General features: G+C 47.1%; 1 protein-coding gene across 5 annotated transcripts in view; it reads left to right on the top strand.

Annotated features, from left to right (window-relative positions):
- The window catches only part of LOC147607764 (Transducin/WD40 repeat-like superfamily protein), a 143,008-nt gene that overhangs the window by 57,919 nt on the left and 65,317 nt on the right, over positions 1-19,772 (top strand). For 4 of the 5 annotated variants that reach the window (XR_015264549.1, XM_086789577.1, XM_086789578.1 and 1 more), the window contains one exon: positions 15,857-15,963. Coding sequence is in view for 4 of the 5 variants with exons in the window: in XM_086789577.1 (XP_086645703.1) it covers positions 15,857-15,963 (107 nt within the window). In the remaining variant the exon portion in view is untranslated. Of the gene's footprint in view, positions 1-15,856; positions 15,964-18,727; positions 18,823-19,772 lie in introns of all 5 variants that reach the window. The other variant, XM_086789576.1, reaches the window with a different exon arrangement.

Genomic DNA, 19,772 nt, shown 5'->3' with positions numbered 1-19,772 from the left:
TACCCATCCTTTCCTATGCTTGGCCTAAAGAAGGATGCACCATACATAGCTGCTGGTCGTATTAAAGTGTCAAAGAGCCAACACTTCGTATTGGGTGCTTGGAAATATGCCTTGAAATAATCTCTCTAGCTGGGCTAGAGAGAAAGAAAGAAAGATTTTATTAACGTCTTCCAAAAGACCGAACTCGGCCTATGAGACAAATCAGTGTACCTGTGTGGGGTATCCTCTGTCATCCCAACAAAATGAAAAAGTACTGAGAGAGAAAGAAAGAAAGAAAGAAAGAAAGATTTTATTAACGTCTTCCAAAAGACCGAACTCGGCCTATGAGACAAATCAGTGTACCTGTGTGGGGTATCCTCTGTCATTCCAACATAATGAAAAAGTACTGAACTAAAAAAGCTGAATCTGGGTGTGCAATAAGTACAATGAGTGGGGGAGGTGATGGAGCTCTACTACTAGGAGAATGCAAAGCTATATGCATGGAGTATACAATCATGATATGCAACCTAGCTAGCTCCATCTTGTACCATACTGGGGGTATAGAATGGTATACATCAATGAAGGGGGTGTCCACAGCTCTCTGAAGAACATGCCTGGGTCTGCTCTGAAGCGAGCCAGTTGCTCTGCACCCTCTCTGTGAAACTGAGCTCTGATCTCTGTCATCTCTCTCTGGTATAGGTGTGGTGTCCGAAAGCCAGGTGTCCTCTGTCTCCTGCGGGCTCTGAGTGTCTCTGCTCTCTGGAGAGTAATTCCTTGCTGTGTAGGGGCTGGGAGTGGGGTGGATCTGTGAGAAAATGTAGTAATCTGTGTTCGTCGTTGCCCCTCTGGAGTTGTCTGAGCGTGTAATGATGTCTCTCTGTGACGCTGTATGTCTAGAATGAATCTCCCTAGTATGCGCTGGTCTGTTGCCTCAAAGATCAGGCGTAGGGAATGTGGCTCTCTGAATAAAATGGGATATCTCTCTCTGATGGCTGTATATGCTCTGCATCTGCATACATTATGCTCCTCACTCTCCACCTCCTCTCTGCAAAATCTACATACCCTCTCCTCTCGGGGGAACCGTGCTGCTCTGCCAGTCTCGATCTCCAATCGATGTGATGAGAAATGAAATGAAATGATATATTAACGTCTTCAAAAGGCCAAAATGATCTATGAGACCAAAAAGGCTACAACAATTGGTGGATCTGATACAATGTCTGTGTAAGAAAAGCTAAAACAGCTAAACAACTAACCGAAACTGAAACAACAACTATGAGGAAAAGTAAGGTAGTAGGAGCTCCTAATGGATAACATGTGGGAAGGAAAACTCCTGCAACAAAGGTAACTCCTGCAACAAAGGTAAGCATCATATACATCACTATCCAAAGATGTCTCTCATCGGTCGATGGCGGATATCCTCAATGTCCTCCATGGTGAGTACTTTGACTGGACGTCTCCCATGCCGTGCTAGTATGGTCCTGATCCTCGATGTCTCTCCCTCTTTGATCCCCTTCCTCTCAAGAGACCCTCTCTATGTCTACGCAGCTCCAGCAAGTATAATCTGAGGCATCTCTGATCCTGGTATCTCATGACTCTGGAAAGTGGTCCGAAACCCTCTCTAAACAGGCAGTGAAAACGGTCTCGTATCTCATAATATACTGGACTGTGACATATGTAATGTAACTTTGTCTCTAGCTCCATCTGGCACAACTGACAAATCCTGGCCTCAGCTGGTACTCCTTTGAATCTGCGAGTCTTAATCTCTAGCTGGTGTGAGGATGTGCGCATCTGACCAATAGCACACCGTACCCCATGAGAAAGATGAGTATCCATGTAGTTGGGTCTAATCACAAACCCATCCTTTCTCTGGTAGGGCACATCACAGGGATACAATGGGCAAAAGATGCATGGGATGAACTCAATAAATTATTTGGCACTCGAGCAAAAAATTCAAAGATAAATCTGTTAATGCAATTCTACAAACTGGATATGAAGGAAAGTGAACCTTTAATCACACACTTGAACAAATATAAAAGCATTAAGCAACAACTGGCAGCCATTGGCAAGAAGGCAGAAGATGGTAAGGCACTAGCAGTGCTTCTGAAGAGTGTGGACAAAGGTGAATATGAAAACATTGTAGCAACCTTAAAGAATGTACCTGAATTGAAGCTACATGAGATAAAAGGAGCTCTACTAGAGCAAGAGACCAGGGTCAAAGAGAAGAAATGGCTGAACTCAACAGCTGGAGAAGAAATAGCATTCTTCACCCGAGGAGGATTCTCTCGAGGACGAGGACGAGGAAGAGGCAGAGTAGGAGGAAGGACCTTCACTTGCCACAGCTGTGGAAAGCCAGGCCACATGGCAAGAGATTGCTACAGCAAACCCAGTGGAGAAGGAACGACATCGGCAAACTTCATGGAGGCTCCTAAGGAAGTGGAGTCAGATCATCTTTTCTGAGAGAGAGAGAGAGAGAGAGAGAGAGAGAGAGAGAGAGAGAGAGAGAGAGAGAAATGAAAATGAAATGAAATGTTATATTAACGTCTTCAAAAGGCCATAATGACCTATGAGACCAAAAGTTACATCATGGTGGATCTGATACAATGTCTGGATAAAAAAACCCAGAAAATGAAAAATAAAGATGATACTACTGGCACCTAGAAAATGAAACTGGAACTGGAAGGTACACTATGGAGGTACCTCCATCTCATAATATGTGCCGCATCGGACACTGGCGGATCTCCTCAATATCCTCTGTGGTCAGCACCCTGACTGGGTGTCCCGCATGCCTCGCAAGAATAATCCGAATCTGCCGTTGCAACCTCCGTCTATGCTGGGATGCCCTCCTCCGTAGTCGTGGGCGTCTGGACCACCCAAGCTCAATCGCACGATCAATCAGTGTACCCCTGGTGTGGGCGGTATCCATGTCCTGCTGCTGCTGTGGTCCATCTGGCGCAGTGATGGCTGGACTAAAGAAATCTGTAATGTGCCTTTGAGTCTGGCTCTCTGTGCGCCTAAGCAGGCTATCTCTATGTCTCCGCAGCTCAAGCAAGAACAATCCCAAACACCTCTGGTCCTGGTACCCCATGACTCTGGAAAGTGGTCCAAAACCCTCTCTGAATAAACAGTGGAAACGACCACGTATCTCATAGTATGCAGTACAATGGCATATATAATGCAGCTCTGTCTCTGGCTCCCCATGGCATACTCGGCATATCCTGGCCTCAGCTGGGATACCTCTATATCGGCCAATCTCAATCTCAAGCTGGTGTGAGGATGTGCGAATCTGACCAATAGCACATCGTACTGCATGAGACAAGTGTACATCCATGTAACTGGGTCTGATCACAAAACCATCTGCTGTGAGCTGAAGAAAATGCTCTCTGTAGAAAGCCATCTTCGTGCCCAGCTCCTCAGTCGGCTGTATCCATGTCCTCCTAATGTCCAGCTGAACTAAATCCTGACGGATGAGTCTGGTAATCTCTGTCCGTGTAAGAGTGAGAGAGGGTGCCTCCAGAGAATACTGGAAGGGAGGCAATCTGTCCATGCTAAAACCATGTGCCTGGAACCAAGATGTCATCTGTCCATACCAACAAGCCGTGTCTCCCTGTAAAGCTAAGTGTCGGGAGGACTCCAGGGCGAGGCGTGCATATCTGTCTCGGGGGAGATCCCACAAACCATGTATGTAGGAGACTGATCTCGTAAGAGCCTCAATCACCAGAGGGGCAGCCGCCAGCTCTGCTCGAATAATCTCATGAGGTACCACAGCCTTGGCTCTAATAAGCCTAACAATCATAGATACCAAAACCCAATGTAACTTGTCCCAACGTATTAAGAGAGAGAGAGAAACCCCACAACCCAATGTAACTTGTCCCAACATATTAAAACCACCTCTGAGCCACCGATGATGTAGGCCATGTGGTAGAAGTATGTGTGAGCACTTTAGTCAAGGTCACGGGCACTTGTAGTAGCCTTGGACACAGAGAGAGAGAGAGAGAGAGAGAGTGTGAAGGACTGAGTTTAGGGACTTGAGGCACTGGTCGCGGACTACCAAGTAAGAGGGAAACTTGGTATAGGGTTCAAGTGTGCTAGGATTATTCACTTGAGGGGAGGTGTTGAAATATACAAGTGAATAGGGTGTGTGCGGAAACAAGCCCTTAGCAAGAGGCTATAAAAGAGAATCTGTAAATGAGTGAGAAGCTGTGAAAAGATGAGAAGTATCTACTGGGAGAGAATAAAGGGTAGCATGGGAAGATTTAGGATGTGTGGAGATATTCTGGGAAGAGGTGGAGAGAATCAAGCAAAAGAGGTGGAGTGAATCAAGGAGAGATCAGTGGGATTAGATGCTTGGATGTAAACTCTATAAATTGAGGCAATGGCCTAATGAGAATTTGCTGGTTTTTGATTATCCATGCCTACATTAAGCTATCAGTTAATTGCTCACTAATCACGTCTTAATCATTGTCTAATCTCTTTGTTAATGATGTTGATTCTAGCATTTGATCCACCACAGCTCATCACATTGCTGCAAATTTAACATGAATGAGCAGAAGCAAGAGGCAAGGGCGAGGATGGTAGGCGAGAAGCGAGAGAAATGAAATGAAATGTTATATTAACGTCTTCAAAAGGCCATAATGACCTATGAGACCAAAAGTTACATCATGGTGGATCTGATACAATGTCTGGATAAGAAAACCCAGAAAATGAAAAATAAAGATGATACTACAGGCACCTAGAAAATGAAACTGGAAATGGAAGGTAAACAGAAACCCTTATAGGGTGTGAATATAGTGAGGGGGGGGGTACGCTATGGAGGTGAGTGGAATATAGTGAGGGGATACAATATCATGTGGGACGGAGGGGTACACTATGGAGAGAGAGAGAGAGAGAGAGAGAGAGAGAGAGAGAGAGAGAGAGAGAGAGAGAGAGAAAATGAAATGAAATGTTTTATTAACGTCTTCAAAAGGCCATAATGACCTATGAGACCAAAAGTTACATCATGGTGGATCTGATACAATGTCTGGATAAAAAAACCCAGAAAATGAAAAATAAAGATGATACTACTGGCACCTAGAAAATGAAACTGGAACTGGAAGGTACACTATGGAGGTACCTCCATCTCATAATATGTGCCGCATCGGACACTGGCGGATCTCCTCAATATCCTCTGTGGTCAGCACCCTGACTGGGTGTCTCGCATGCCTCGCAAGAATAATCCGAATCTGCCGCTCCAACCTCTGTCTATGCTGGGATGCCCTCCTCCGTAGTCGTGGGCGTCTGGACCACCCAAGCTCAATCGCACGATCAATCAGTGTACCCCTGGTGTGGGCGGTATCCATGTCCTGCTGCTGCTGTGGTCCATCTGGCGCAGTGATGGCCGGACTAAAAAAGTCTGTAATGTGCCTCTGAGTCTGGCTCTCTGTGCGCCTAAGCACGCTATCTCTATGTCTCCGCAGCTCAAGCAAGAACAATCCCAAACACCTCTGGTCCTGGTACCCCATGACTCTGGAAAGTGGTCCAAAACCCTCTCTGAATAAACAGTGGAAACGACCACGTATCTCATAGTATGCAGTACAATGGCATATATAATGCAGCTCTGTCTCTGGCTCCCCATGGCATACTCGGCATATCCTGGCCTCAGCTGGTATACCTCTATATCGGCCAATCTCAATCTCAAGCTGGTGTGAGGATGTGCGAATCTGACCAATAGCACATCGTACTGCATGAGACAAGTGTACATCCATGTAACTGGGTCTGATCACAAAACCATCTGCTGTGAGCTGAAGAAAATGCTCTGTGTAGAAAGCCATCTTCGTGCCCAGCTCCTCAGTCGGCTGTATCCATGTCCTCCTAATGTCCAGCTGAACTAAATCCTGACGGATGAGTCTGGTAATCTCTGTCCGTGTGAGAGTGAGAGAGGGTGCCTCCAGAGAATACTGGAAGGGAGGCAATCTGTCCATGCTAAAACCATGTGCCTGGAACCAAGATGTCATGTGTCCATACCAACAAGCCGTGTCTCCCTGTAAAGCTAACTGTCGGGAGGACTCCAGGGCGAGGCGTGCATATCTGTCTCGGGGGAGATCCCACAAGCCATGTATGTAGGAGACTGATCTCGTAAGAGCCTCAATCACCAGAGGGGCAGCCGCCAGCTCTGCTCGAATAATCTCATGAGGTACCACAGCCTTGGCTCTAATAAGCCTAGCAATCATAGATACCAAAGGCCTCTTCATACCTCTCCACCCGCCTGCGCTGTGATGGCCCACTGAAGGTCCCCATATCTGCACTCCATAAAGCATAGCTGATGTCACTAGAGTGTCAAAAAGCCAAAGTTTCGTTCGAGGTTGCTGAAACTGAACCTGCGAACACATCCTCTCCAAACCACCCAGGGCTGCATGTGCTCTAGTCAATCTAGTCTCTGCTGCTCTCCTCATCGAAAACACTGGCCCACTGAATACTACCCCAAGATATGTATATGCATCTGTATACTCCACAATCTCCTGCCCATATGTAAATGTGGAAGCTGATCGCCTAACCCACTGTGGCGTGGTGTTAAACACCATAACCTTGGTTTTGCCAAGGTTGACAGACAATCCACTATCATGTGCAAACTCATGTAAAGCATCCAGATGACGCTGCATACCCTCAGGAGAGTCAGAGATCAACACAATATCATCAGCATATAACAATAGTGGGATCCATGTACCTGCTAGCTGGGCTCCTCTGTCCCCCAATCTCTCAATGTAGTCAGAAGCCTCATCCACATACATACCAAACAGTGAAGGAGATAACGGGCAACCTTGCTTCACTCCTATAGTGGAGTGAACCAAAGTAGAGACCCCCTCTGGGGTGCGTACCTGTCCTGCAGCTGATCTGTATAAAGCCATAATTCCCCATATGAGCTCTGTGGGTACCCCCATCTCCTGTAATCGCCTCATCAATCTGGCTCTGGGCACTGTATCAAATGCTTTGCGGAAGTCCACAAAGCTACAATAAATCGGTCGCCCATGCGACCTGCCCTCCTCAATAATGGCCCGCAGAGTCAAGATGTGGTCAAGAGTAGAGAAACCTGTCCTGAACCCTGCCTGTCCCTCTGCTCGAATGCCAACTCTCTCTGCCCATCTACTCAACTGCTGCTCAAGAATGGATGCATACAATCGTGCTAGTGTGTGACCAATCATAATAGTGCGATAATTCCCTGGCTGCATAGGGTCCCCTGACTTGAAGATAGGCACGATGGTGGACCTACTCCAAGTCTCGGGTAAGCCTTCGCACATAGCACGATTGAACATCACTGCTAGAAGCTCTGCCAGCATGTCTCTAGCATGAATAAAGTGCTCAGCAACCAATCCATCGTGATCATATGCTCTCCCAGTCTTCATCCTATCAATGGCCTTCCTTACCATCTCTACGGTAAAGAAAGTACATGTCTGTGGGCATGGTGCTGGCGGGTCAGGAAAAGGTGTCTGTCCAGGAACTGTATATAGAGATGTTGCATAACTACCCCAAACCTCTGTAGAAGTGATGGCCAAAGCAGGGGAGGACTCAGAGAGAGAGAGAGAGAGAGAGAGAGAGAGAGAGAGAGAGAGAGAGAGAGAGATGAAGTAAGTCACGCTACCTGATCAACTAAGTATTGAAGATATCTCTTCTCTCCGAAGATCCAATCTTGGAATTGCGGTAGTGACTTGGCCTACACCACTGATAGGTCACCCGTTTCCACGGATTTGATCACGCTCTGAAGCTCTTGGGAGCCTTCTCGCAGCAGGACGGTCTTCTTATCAGCAGCATTTCCCAAACCTCCTTGCTGCTTGGCTTGTCCTTGTTTTGCTCCTTTGTTGTTGTGAGCCTTGGATGATTCTCCGAAGCCTTTTTTGGCCTCTTGTGAAATGGGCACCAAGACGTAGCACCTCGAAGACGTTCTTCTGCAAGATACTTGCAATGTGATGAGGTATGGGTTAACACTTGCGGGAGAGAGAAATGAAATGAAATGTTATATTAACGTCTTCAAAAGGCCATAATGACCTATGAGACCAAAAGTTACATCAAGGTGGATCTGATACAATGTCTGGATAAAAAAACCCAGAAAATGAAAAATAAAGATGATACTACTGGCACCTAGAAAATGAAACTGGAACTGGAATATAGTGAGGGGAGGGTACGCTATGGAGGTGAGTGGAATATAGTGAGGGGATACAATATCATGTGGGACGGAGGGGTACACTATGGAGGTGCCTCCATCTCATAATATGTGCCGCATCGGACACTGGCGGATCTCCTCAATATCCTCTGTGGTCAACACCCTGACTGGGTGTCCGGCATGCCTCGCAAGAATAATCGGAATCTGCCGCTGCAACCTCCGTCTATGCTGGGAAGCCCTCCTTCGTAGTCGTGGGCGTCTGAACCACCCAAGCGCAGTCGCACGATCAATCAGTGTACCCCTGGTGTGGGCGGTATCCATGTCCTGCTGCTGCTGTGGTCCATCTGGCGCAGTGATGGCTGGACTAAAGAAATCTGTAATGTGCCTCTGAGTCTGGCTCTCTGTGCGCCTAAGCAGGCTATCTCTATGTCTCCGCAGCTCCAGCAAGAACAATCCCAAACACCTGTGGTCCTGGTACCCCATGACTCTGGAAAGTGGTCCAAAGCCCTCTCTAAATAAACAGTGGAAACGACCACGTATCTCATAGTATGCAGTACAATGGCATATATAATGCAGCTCTGTCTCTGGCTCCCCATGGCATACTCGGCATATCCTGGCCTCAGCTGGTATACCTCTATATCGGCCAATCTCAATCTCAAGCTGGTGTGAGGATGTGCGAATCTGACCAATAGCGCATCGTACTGCATGAGACAAGTGTACATCCATGTAACTGGGTCTGATCACAAAACCATCTGCTGTGAGCTGAAGAAAATGCTCTGTGTAGAAAGCCATCTTCGTGCCCAGCTCCTCAGTCGGCTGTATCCATGTCCTCCTAATGTCCAGCTGAACTAAATCCTGACGGATGAGTCTGGTAATCTCTGTCCGTGTGAGAGTGAGAGAGGGTGCCTCCAGAGAATACTGGAAGGGAGGCAATTTGTCCATGCTAAAACCATGTGCCTGGAACCAAGATGTCATGTGTCCATACCAACAAGCCGTGTCTCCCTGTAGAGCTAACTGTCGGGAGGACTCCAGGGCGAGGCGTGCATATCTGTCTCGGGGGAGATCCCACAAGCCATGTATGTAGGAGACTGATCTCGTAAGAGCCTCAATCACCAGAGGGGCAGCCGCCAGCTCTGCTCGAATAATCTCATGAGGTACCACGGCCTTGGCTCTAATAATCCTAGCAATCATAGATACCAAAGGCCTCTTCATACCTCTCCACCCGCCTGCGCTGTGATGGCCCACTGAAGGTCCCCATATCTGCACTCCATAAAGCATAGCTGATGTCACTAGAGTGTCAAAAAGCCAAAGTTTCGTTCGAGGTTCCTGAAACTGAACCTGCGAACACATCCTCTCCAAACCACCCAGGGCTGCATGTGCTCTAGTCAATCTAGTCTCTGCTGCTCTCCTCATCGAAAACACTGGCCCACTGAATACTACCCCAAGATATGTATATGCATCTGTATACTCCACAATCTCTTGCCCATATGTAAATGTGGAAGCTGATCGCCTAACCCACTGTGGCGTGGTGTTAAACACCATAACCTTGGTTTTGCCAAGGTTGACAGACAATCCACTATCATGTGCAAACTCATGTAAAGCATCCAGATGACGCTGCATACCCTCAGGGGAGTCAGAGATCAACACAATATCATCAGCATATAACAATAGTGGGATCCATGTACCTGCTAGCTGGGCTCCTCTGTCCCCCAATCTCTCAATGTAGTCAGAAGCCTCATCCACATACATACCAAACAGTGAAGGAGATAACGGGCAACCTTGCTTCACTCCTATAGTGGAGTGAACCAAAGTAGAGACCCCCTCTGGGGTGCGTACCTGTCCTGCAACTGATCTATATAAAGCCATAATCCCCCATATGAGCTCTGTGGGTACCCCCATCTCCTGTAATCGCCTCATCAATCTGGCTCTGGGCACTGTATCAAATGCTTTGCGGAAGTCCACAAAGCTACAATAAATCGGTCGCCCATGCGACCTGCCCTCCTCAATAATGGCCCGTAGAGTCAAGATGTGGTCAAGAGTAGAGAAACCTCTCCTGAACCTTGCCTGTCCCTCTGCTCGAATGCCAACTCTCTCTGCCCATCTACTCAACTGCTGCTCAAGAATGGATGCATACAATTGTGCTAGTGTGTGACCAATCATAATAGTGCGATAATTCCCTGGCTCCATAGGGTCCCCTGACTTGAAGATAGGCACGATGGTGGACCTACTCCAAGTCTCGGGTAAGCCTTCGCACATAGCACGATTGAACATCACTGCTAGAAGCTCTGCCAGCATGTCTCTCGCATGAATAAAGTGCTCAGCGACCAATCCATCATGATCATATGCTCTCCCAGTCTTCATGAATGTCTGTGGGCATGGTGCTGGCGGGTCAGGAAAAGGTGTCTGTCCAGGAACTGTATATAGAGATGCTGCATAACTACCCCAGACCTCTGTAGAAGTGATGGCCAAAGCAGGGGAGGACTCTTGAAATAGATGCCAAGCCTCCCTCGAATCCTGGCTCAAGAACAGCTGGTATAATTCCTGCTCTAGCTGAGCAAGGAAGGCCCGCTTCTTCCTTCGCACAAGGCGTCGGAAGGCAATACGTGACTGTCAGTGAGTAGTGACTCCCAAAGCAACCTCCCGCTGCAGTCGGGCTCTGGTCTCTCTGCACTCCTCATCATACCAACTGTTCTGGGGCATACATCTAGAACGCTGTCTCTGTCGAGGCTGAGTATGTGGATATGCCTCTCTCGCTGCATCATGTAAAGTCTCTGTCAGTATATGGGTCAACTCCTCCAAAGGTCTCCCTGGCTCCTCTGTGTACAGACGTCTATAAATCCCATCTGTGTATACATATCAGTCTCTGAGGTAAAAGTATATCGAGTGTGATCTGCCCCTCGTGTCCTCTGAGCTGTGGTAAAGTGAAAAGAGATAGTCAATGTCAACAATGCATGATCCACTACTACCCCAATGGGCCGAGATCCAACTGTGAAGTCCTCAATGCATGAAACAAAGCTGGGCATAGCCATAACATAATCCACTGTGCTAGCACCATGTCTATGTGGAAAGCAAGTAAATCCAGCTGCTGACGGAAACCTCTGCAATCCATTAAGTATGGCCAACCCATGTGCAGTCCCCATATCTACCAAATATCTCCCATACTCTGTGCACTCCACATCCTGTGAGCGTCTGTCTAGTCCCATATCCTGAGTGTCCAGCTCTCTCAGCATCTCCTCCGAGGTATCATAAAAGGCTGTCTGGCGGTTGCCCGTCCGGGCATTAAAGTCCCCTAACAGGATGATGTCTCCATCCCTAGAGAACTCCCATATGTCATCATCTAGCATAGAGAAAGGAGACTGCCCTCTAGGTGCTGCATATGTCGATGTACTAGGAGCAAAATAGCATATGGCAATATACAGGAATCTGCCTGTGTCGGCCCTCAGTCTCACCCACATATATCTGGCCTGATCATCTCTCCGAACGATGTGTAGAAGCGGTTGCAGCTCCTCCCTGAAAAGAACTGCCACCCCTCCTGATCCTCTACTACTGTGTACCGATCTCGTCCCTACTCTGCAAGCTGTCTCCCATCTGCATCCTGTCACCTGCGGCATCATCTGACCAGGGGCCTGGTGAGTCTCCGAGTAGAAGACTATATCTCTATCTCTAAAGCTGTCGTCAAAGGCACCTACATCAAGTCTGAGGGATCCATTGCAGTTCCAGGCTGCCAGCTTTAATTTGGTCCCATAGGTCTCGCACCGTCATGTAGAGCGTCGCTCCACGATGACCACCCTCCCTTCTCTATAAAATGCTATCTTTCCCTTTTCTCTTGCCGCTCTAATCTCTGGCATAACTTCCTTCATATGTGCAAGCTGTGAAAGAGTAAGATCATCACCAAGAAAAATGCCTGTATTCTTTAAAGTGGGTCGTCTCTTCAAGAACTCCTTGTTTGCCTCAATAGAGGGGAAGCGAAGTATGAGAGCTCTTTCCTTTGATGTTTCCCCGTTGCCTCCGCTTTTTTTGCCCACTCTCCAAGCTTTTGCGTGGGCCGGACTGTCAATCCCCATCAACACCATAAGCTCTTTTACCTCCTCTTCAGCTTTATCCCCGTCTTTAAGGCCGGTGATCCTCACATGCAAAGCACGTGTACGTCTTCGTTGTTCCTCTTCCAAAGTCATGTTGATGATTGTAGGTGTAGGGGTTGTTATCTCCTTACCTTTACCCTTCTTGGCGACCTCTATCCACTTCTCCGCTTCATCCATCTTCTTTTGCGTCTTGGTGATGACTTCCACCCACGAGGAAGTCTTTGCTTCGTTTTGCTTCTCTTCTTCCTTAATTGCCCGTACTTGTTCCTTGATAACCTTGAGCTCTTCTGTCATGGATGGCTGAATTTCACCTTCTTCAAGTCCACCATTTGCCTTGGCCTCTGCAAGCTCCCTCTGAAGAGCTGAAATTACGCCTTTGAGCGTGTTGACTTCCCCGTGAAGGTCTTTGACTTCCGCTATGAGGTCCTCCTTCTCCTCTTTCCACCGCTTACCCTCATTGAATACCATTAGGAGAAAGTTGGCTTTCTCCTTCCACCATCCCTCCATCTCTGCCTTCCATTCCTTCATTTCCTTTTCCACATTTGTTATCCTCTTGTTTGTGACCATAAAGGTCGCCTTCGTCGGGTTGCGCAAGGGGGAAGCCATGGAAGAATCGAGAGAGAGAGAGAGTTATGCTGCTGCCTTGGGGGCCCGAACAGCCTAGCGGATAGATAGGCTGGCCATGTGCGGCGTACAGAACAGCAGGCGGGAGGGGGAAGCGAAGCAGGCGGCGTTAACAGGGCGGAGGAAACGAGCAGGGCGAACAGCAGGTGGCGGCGGCGAGCAGGGGGGACAGCATGCGGGAGGGAAGGCGGCGGAAGCGAGCAGGGCGGCGGCGGCGAGCAGGGCGAGAGAGAGAGAGAGAGAGAGAGAGAGAGATGGGGGGCGCAGGCAGGCAGCGGGAGGGGCGAGCAGCAGGCGAGAGAGAGAGAGAGAGAGAGGTGGGCAGCGGGGAGAGAGAGAGAGAGAGGTGGGCAGCGGCGAGAGAGAGAGAGAGAGAGATGGGGGGCGCAGGCAGGCAGCGGGAGGGGCGAGAGGGCGAGAGAGAGAGAGAGAGTGTCTACCAAAGAGAGAGTGATAGAGAGAGCTCTGTCAATGTCTACAAAAGACCAAAGGGACTATAAGACCAAACGTGTTAGATTGTGTGCATGAAGTGACAAAATCATGGGAAAAAAACATCCAAATAGAGCGGAGAGAAGAAACAACAGCCCTGTAAGTGACATTGGTACAATGGGGATCCAAGTGGGTTCCCGACATCTATGACTATATAGAGTCTCTCCACATCCGCTGCTTGTGGATGGGCACTCTTGCTTCCCTGGAGGATCTCTGGGGTGGAGCATCTCCGCGGACCAGTGGGTCTCAGCTGTCTAGCTTGCTGCACCTGAATCGCTTTGTCTACAGAGACGCCTGCTTGGTGGGGCGGCATATGTGCTGTCAGTGTGGGTTGCCTGCTTCATCGAGTAGGGGCATCCGGGTCTATCCAGTGGTCTCCATCTTGTGTCGGATTAAAGAAACACGTGTTGGTGCACTGTGAAGAGGTATCTGGGATCTGGCCCTGTGTCTCTCTACATAGCTGATCTGTGGCGGCGTAGCTCACAGATAGAGTCCCAAGCATTGCTGGATTGGGAAATGAGTGACCCAAGAAAGTGGCCCAGATCCCTCTGTGGAGAGGCAATGACACCTCCCTCGTATCTCATAGTACAGTGGGCATATGCAACGATAGTGCTCCTTTGTCTCGACCTGTAGGGAACAAAATCGGCAATGAAACCTCCCTTGTATCTCATAGTACAGTGGGCATTGACCTGTAGGGAACGAAATCGGAAAATCCTGTTCTCTTTGGTAGTGCCCTTTGCTTGCCCATTCTCCACCTTTAGGCGATGTGATCAGACTCTGTTCTGGCGATCACAATCCTCATGGCATGTGACATGTGTCTTTAAAGATAGCTGGGCTTTTGAATAAAGCTATCCTCTGTAAGCCTCACAATGTGATCCAGGTAAAACTGCATCTTGGTAGGAAGCTGCAACGGTCTCCAGTAAGAAGAGGTCAGCTCAGATAAGTTGGTCAATGTCCTAGCAGGTGAGATTAATAGTGGTGCATCCAAACCATAGTGAAATGGGGGGGCATACTGTCCATTTCAAGCCCATGTGAGAGGAACCAGTTAGGAACCTTGGCATACCAAACCCTAACATGTCCTGTCTCGGCTAGTCGCCGAGACGACTCTAGTGCCAGTCCAGGGAGCCTGCCTTTGTCCAAGTTATAGTTGTGGTATATGAAGGTCACTGTCTGGAAGAGTGCATCAACTACCAAGGGAACTGCTCCAAACCCTGCAAGAATAATGGAGTAGGTCTTTGAAGCTTACTCCAAATCATCCGTGAAACCTCATGACCTGCAATCTCTCTATCCACCTCCAGTCAACCTCCCTGAGGTCTGGTTCCCAAAAGGTCGCCCGATACATCAGTGCAGGTGTCACAAGTATTTCAAAAAGCCACCCCTTAGTGCTAGGCTTCTGAAAGTGAGCGTTGAAGCACTGTTGGTCCAATGGAGCCAAAGCCGCATACCGTCTCATCAGTCGAGCCGGAGCCACTGGGCACATAGTGAAGTAGGGTCCAGAAAAGATGACTCCCAATTATACAGAAGATGAGCCAATGTCTACCTGATCCCTTGCATATGTGAAGCTCAGTCTAGAGGCCACAAGTGTTGAAGATCATAACCTTGGTCTTGCCAAGGTTAACTGGGCCTGCAATATCATCAAGTGTCTCTGTAGCCCCTCTGCTGAATTTGCAATCAATATTGTCATGTGCATATTAAGCAAAATGGGTACCAACGTATCACAGTGTGGAGCCCGGCCCACCAAATTTGTCAATAAAGTCAGAGATCTATGTAAAAGGTCAAAGAGTGCCGGAGAGAGAGGGCATCCTTGCTTCATCTCCATAGTGCTGGTGATCACATTTTGATGTGACTCTTGGTGCTTGGACTTTCCCTGTCACCGACTCATACAATTCCCCATGTACACGGGGTGTCCCTTCTGAGAGCCAGATGCCCCGGATCTCAGAGGCGTCATCCCTCCACCCAGAAGCTGCAGATCCGGGATCTCCTTCAACAACGTGGCGAGCTGCCATCACAGACGGGAGATGTTTTGGCTGCTTTTGCATTCTATTTTGGAGGAGGATGGTATCACTATATGAGCACACATTGTCACCATGTAGCATCACATGAAAACTTTTTGCTTTTGTAGCTAGTTTGGTACAGGTTTTTCTTTTCCATGGTTCAATATTCATCATGGATACATTGTACTACCTTTTTGGTTTCATAGACCCTATCAGTCTTTTGAAGATGTTGATACATCTCTCTCTCTCTCTCTCTCTCTCTCTCTCTCTCTCTCTCTCCCTGACTGCACGCGTACGGGGGGCAAAGGTATATCGAGGCCAGATACGGCCCCTGTTAGTTGTCTGGTATCTGTGTTCCTGTCTGGGTGAACGTTTTGAAAAGAAGCATAAAGAGACCCAGCCTGTCAGTAGAAAGATTTCTGATATACATCAAGGAGGAAGTTCTGGAGGCAGCATCTTGAGAAAGAAGTAATTCTATGTCTCAGTTCTTCTTTTGTGAAATTCCCTTCCTGTTTTCTGCCATGGCAGATTAACATTTTGAAAGCATATTTTTGCAGGTTGTTTTGTGGTTATAACAAGACATTACGAATATTTGATACGTCTTGTCCAGGCCGAGAGTTTCAGCAGCATTCCACTGTCACCAGCACCAAGGATGGCCAGACAGGTTCTATCCTGCTTTTTGTATACATACAGCTTGTTCTTTGTGATGTTTTTGGGCTATCATGAGGTTCACAATCAGAATTCTCCTGGCCACCTCTCCTGAGTGGGCTTCACAGCATGGTGGCGCTTATAAAATACTTGCTTTAAAGCCTCCTAGAGCAATATGGCCTTAAACATAGGAGGAGAGGTCATCCGACCGGTTGTCAATGATGTCAAATCCCTTGTGTGTTGATGGAATAACATTTGGGATGCAAAGCACTAGTGCTAGTTCTTCATGATGGTCCTAGCTTCGACTTAGCTTATGGCAATGAGCAAGTAGCAAGACATTGTCCTTCATGGTTTGATCATTTCTCCTTCCATTCTTGGACCTTCTGTGGACGTTATTCCGGTTTGCATCTATTCTTGGCTGTGGACTCTTTGTCACTCTTCTAACTATGGCCACTATAAATCATCTTCACTTTTTGTTTTTAAAATGAGTAGTTTGTAGATGTGCTTGGGGAAATGGGCTCCGTGTGGAAGATGTATAACTCCATCAAAACAATGTCATGGATTGCTTATGAAAAACTCAGCTGCGTTTCGGAATGGAGACCTGGAGGAGGAACTTGTGGTTGAGTTCCTGAATTTAGAGGACAAGTGCTCGTGAGCAAGGTTGCATATAACAGGACACCCACTACAATATTAAAGAGGTTTTTTGAGCATGGTAGAAGCTCATTTTTAGAGTTGGTCCTTTTTTTAAGTCTATGAATGGCACTCTTCCCTTCATAGAGGGAGGATTTGAGCGTCACTGCCATTGAATTGTCATTGGGACGCTTCTTTTGAGATTTTTGGAAGTGCCTTTGGGACCTCCGTCAACCAAGGAAGATCACACTCTTCCTCTAGCAGTTAGCCCATGAGATCCTCGCCATCGGCACTTGGTTTGCCATCCGACGACGGCCAGCATAGTGTGTACAGTGTGGTCATCCCACGTAGTCACAACGGCAGTGCCTTTGGGGTTGTCCCAAAGCGCACCATATTCGGCAGAGGATCCTGCACCACCTCTACACGACGGTACGGTCCGAGCCGTGCACCATTTCTTGGGGCAGTACTGTGGGTGATTGAGGACAGTCTCACTCTGTTATGTATCTGGACACTAATTGTCACTAGTTGGGCATTCTCTACGCTTTGGACCTATGGACGGACTTCATTGTGTGGACATGACACTTCACGGTAGGGGACTTGTGTCTATGCCAATGGTCATGTGGACTGGCACCTCATGGTAGGGGACTGATGTCTACACTAGGGGCTAGTAGGGTGGATATGAGAGGCTAGGGTGTCGGGCCACGCCCATATCTAGATTATGTCTACGTCTAGAATGACCGTTTCTTACAAGCTAAATGAAAGGGAGATTGTCCGATACAGTCTTATGCACGGCATACTTGCATGTACGAAACTATTTTTGCATGCACTGTTTTCTGCTTGCAAGATTTTTGTTTGTGTAGTTTACAAGCAGGGGACGCCCTCTTGTGAACCGAGCTCGTGAATTTGTATTTTGACCTAACTTTTGGGCTGTAGACTAGTGGTAAGTGTGCCACTAAACTCTTCGTTCATTTATGAGTTATGGCTTATTTCTCTGTTTTTGCAGGTTCACACTCATTAAGGTGTGACCGGACAATTTATAAGTGAGTTTGGGCATTCACACATCATTAACAATTTATAAGTGAGTTTGGGCTTTCACACATCATTAAAGAGTGGACGGACAAGCATGGTCACGATGAAACTCGTTTCGGTGGCTTTGAAACTCGTTTCAGGATTCAGTGTTGAAACGTTTCAATGTGCACATTGAAACCATATCGTTTGATGTGGGGAAAAAGGTTGTGATTTTGTGTGCTTTTTAGCTTTTATAATTCTTTCTCTTTCCGTCTCTCATCCTATTTGTTCTTTTCTCTTCTCTTTGTATGTCTTCTTTGTTTACTGATGATAAATATGCTAATATCATCTTATAACTATTGGCTAGTAGCTTCACATTTTATGTATATGATCGTTTCGGTCCAACGTTTCATTGTCCACCTACCTGGCGTTGAAACGTTTTGTTCCAAAATAAATCGTTTAGCATCGTTTCGTTTCGTAGCGAAATGTTTCGCGGGTGACCTTGCAAACAAGTTATAAGCCGGATGGACAACTTACTAATGAATATGGGCATGGACATGGGTTTGGGCGCGTGGCCAAGACTTGGCCACCCTCCCACTCTTGGGAGAGTTATGGGCACTTGGGAGGTGGGCCAATGATAATCTTTTGTGAGAATTGGACCAAGGCTTGTCCTCTCTCTCTCTCTCATAGGTCGAGTTCGGCCTCTAGTAGACGTTAATACAACTTTCTTTCTTCTTTCTTTCTCTCTCAATAGATGAGCGCCTATGTGAAACCCTACTTTTCAGAAACCCTAATTTTTTGCAAAAATTCTAATTTTCGGAATTTTCTCAACAAAAAACAGGTTATTCAACCTTTGCTTATGCTTATCTCTACATACGGTGCCGCTGAATTTTGAAACCCTAATTTTTGTAAAACCCTAATTTCTACAGAAAATCCAATTTGAGAGCCTTAGTGTTGTAGAAACCTTGAATTCAGTTGAAACCATATTCGCGGGAGCCCTAATTCAGCCGAAACCCTAATTTTAAGAATTCCTAAATTTTGCAAAACCCTAATTTTTACAGAAAACCAATTTCAGAGCACCGTGAATTCAACTGAAACCCTCACTTGCAAAACCCTAATTCAATTGGAACCCTAATTTGCAGAAACCCTAATTTCAGCCGGGAGTGCAACGGAGAATTCTTTCATCACTACTTGGACCTAAAGGTGGAAGGAGTTTGCATTTGGCAACCTTTTTTGGGTAAGAGCTTCTTGTGTTCTCTAATCTACTTTACATCCGCGTTCTTGGCTATTAAGGTCTTCTATGTCTTGGCCTAGCACACAAATTTACATGTGTATGGATGCCAATGGAGCGTAGTTGCTTGTGACAAGATTGGGGAGTGAGATTTTTCTTTGAAAGAAGCTGTGGAGTCAACCTCTTCAACGACAAAACTTGTTTGAAGATGTTTTCATATGCATAGATGTCATTGGAAATCTGGCAAGCATTGCCCATGAAGCTTGTATGTAATCTTCCTTGGTAATACAATCGAGTTACAAGGGGGCGTCTGCCTTTTCTGGCTCTATTGTAGTATCATTTAAATTTTCAGCTTTGTCTACATATCTTGTGACTGTGCCATTTCATATTGTCTAATTGTATTAATAATAGAAGTGTGTGTAAAGATTGTGCTCAACCTCGACCCCGGGGAATTTCACTAATCTATGGATTAGGGACTAATTTGGTGGGGTTAGGAGCACCCAAGATTAGGGATTAACAAGCGGATACTTGGCTAGGGTTCCTGGATTGATAAAACAAGCGTAATGGCCTTTTATAGTAAGTTAGCTATTTATGGCATAGTTATTACTATATAAGTGAGAGCTTGGGTTATTATGAGACATAGTTGTGTGGATGCACCACTAACGGTGGTTTGGCTTGGACTAGGAGATTAGACATGCTCATGCTGTGCTCATTGTGAGTACGTAGGTTGGCGTGTTGAAGGCCTACGGGTGGGCTTCGGTGGTATAGGATGTTGGAGTTAGACATGGGCCTATGGGATTGTGTTGGAGCCCTAGCCTTGGCTCGGGGGTGGTTCGATGTATCCGACCTACAGTTGGGAGGTGAGCTAGCCTGTTACCCCATGATTTGGTTTAGAACTAACCTTGGTTTTTAGCTGTGTTTAGGGAGATTGAGGGATGGACTTTACAGTTGGTATC

This window comes from Cibotium barometz, chromosome 54, assembly GCF_041138505.1.
Source record: "Cibotium barometz isolate CiBa-2024 chromosome 54, ASM4113850v1, whole genome shotgun sequence".
In the NCBI taxonomy this organism is placed as follows: Eukaryota; Viridiplantae; Streptophyta; class Polypodiopsida; order Cyatheales; family Cibotiaceae; genus Cibotium; species Cibotium barometz.
The sequence above is the reverse complement of the archived record's forward strand: the minus strand, read 5'-3'. Positions and strand labels throughout refer to the sequence as shown.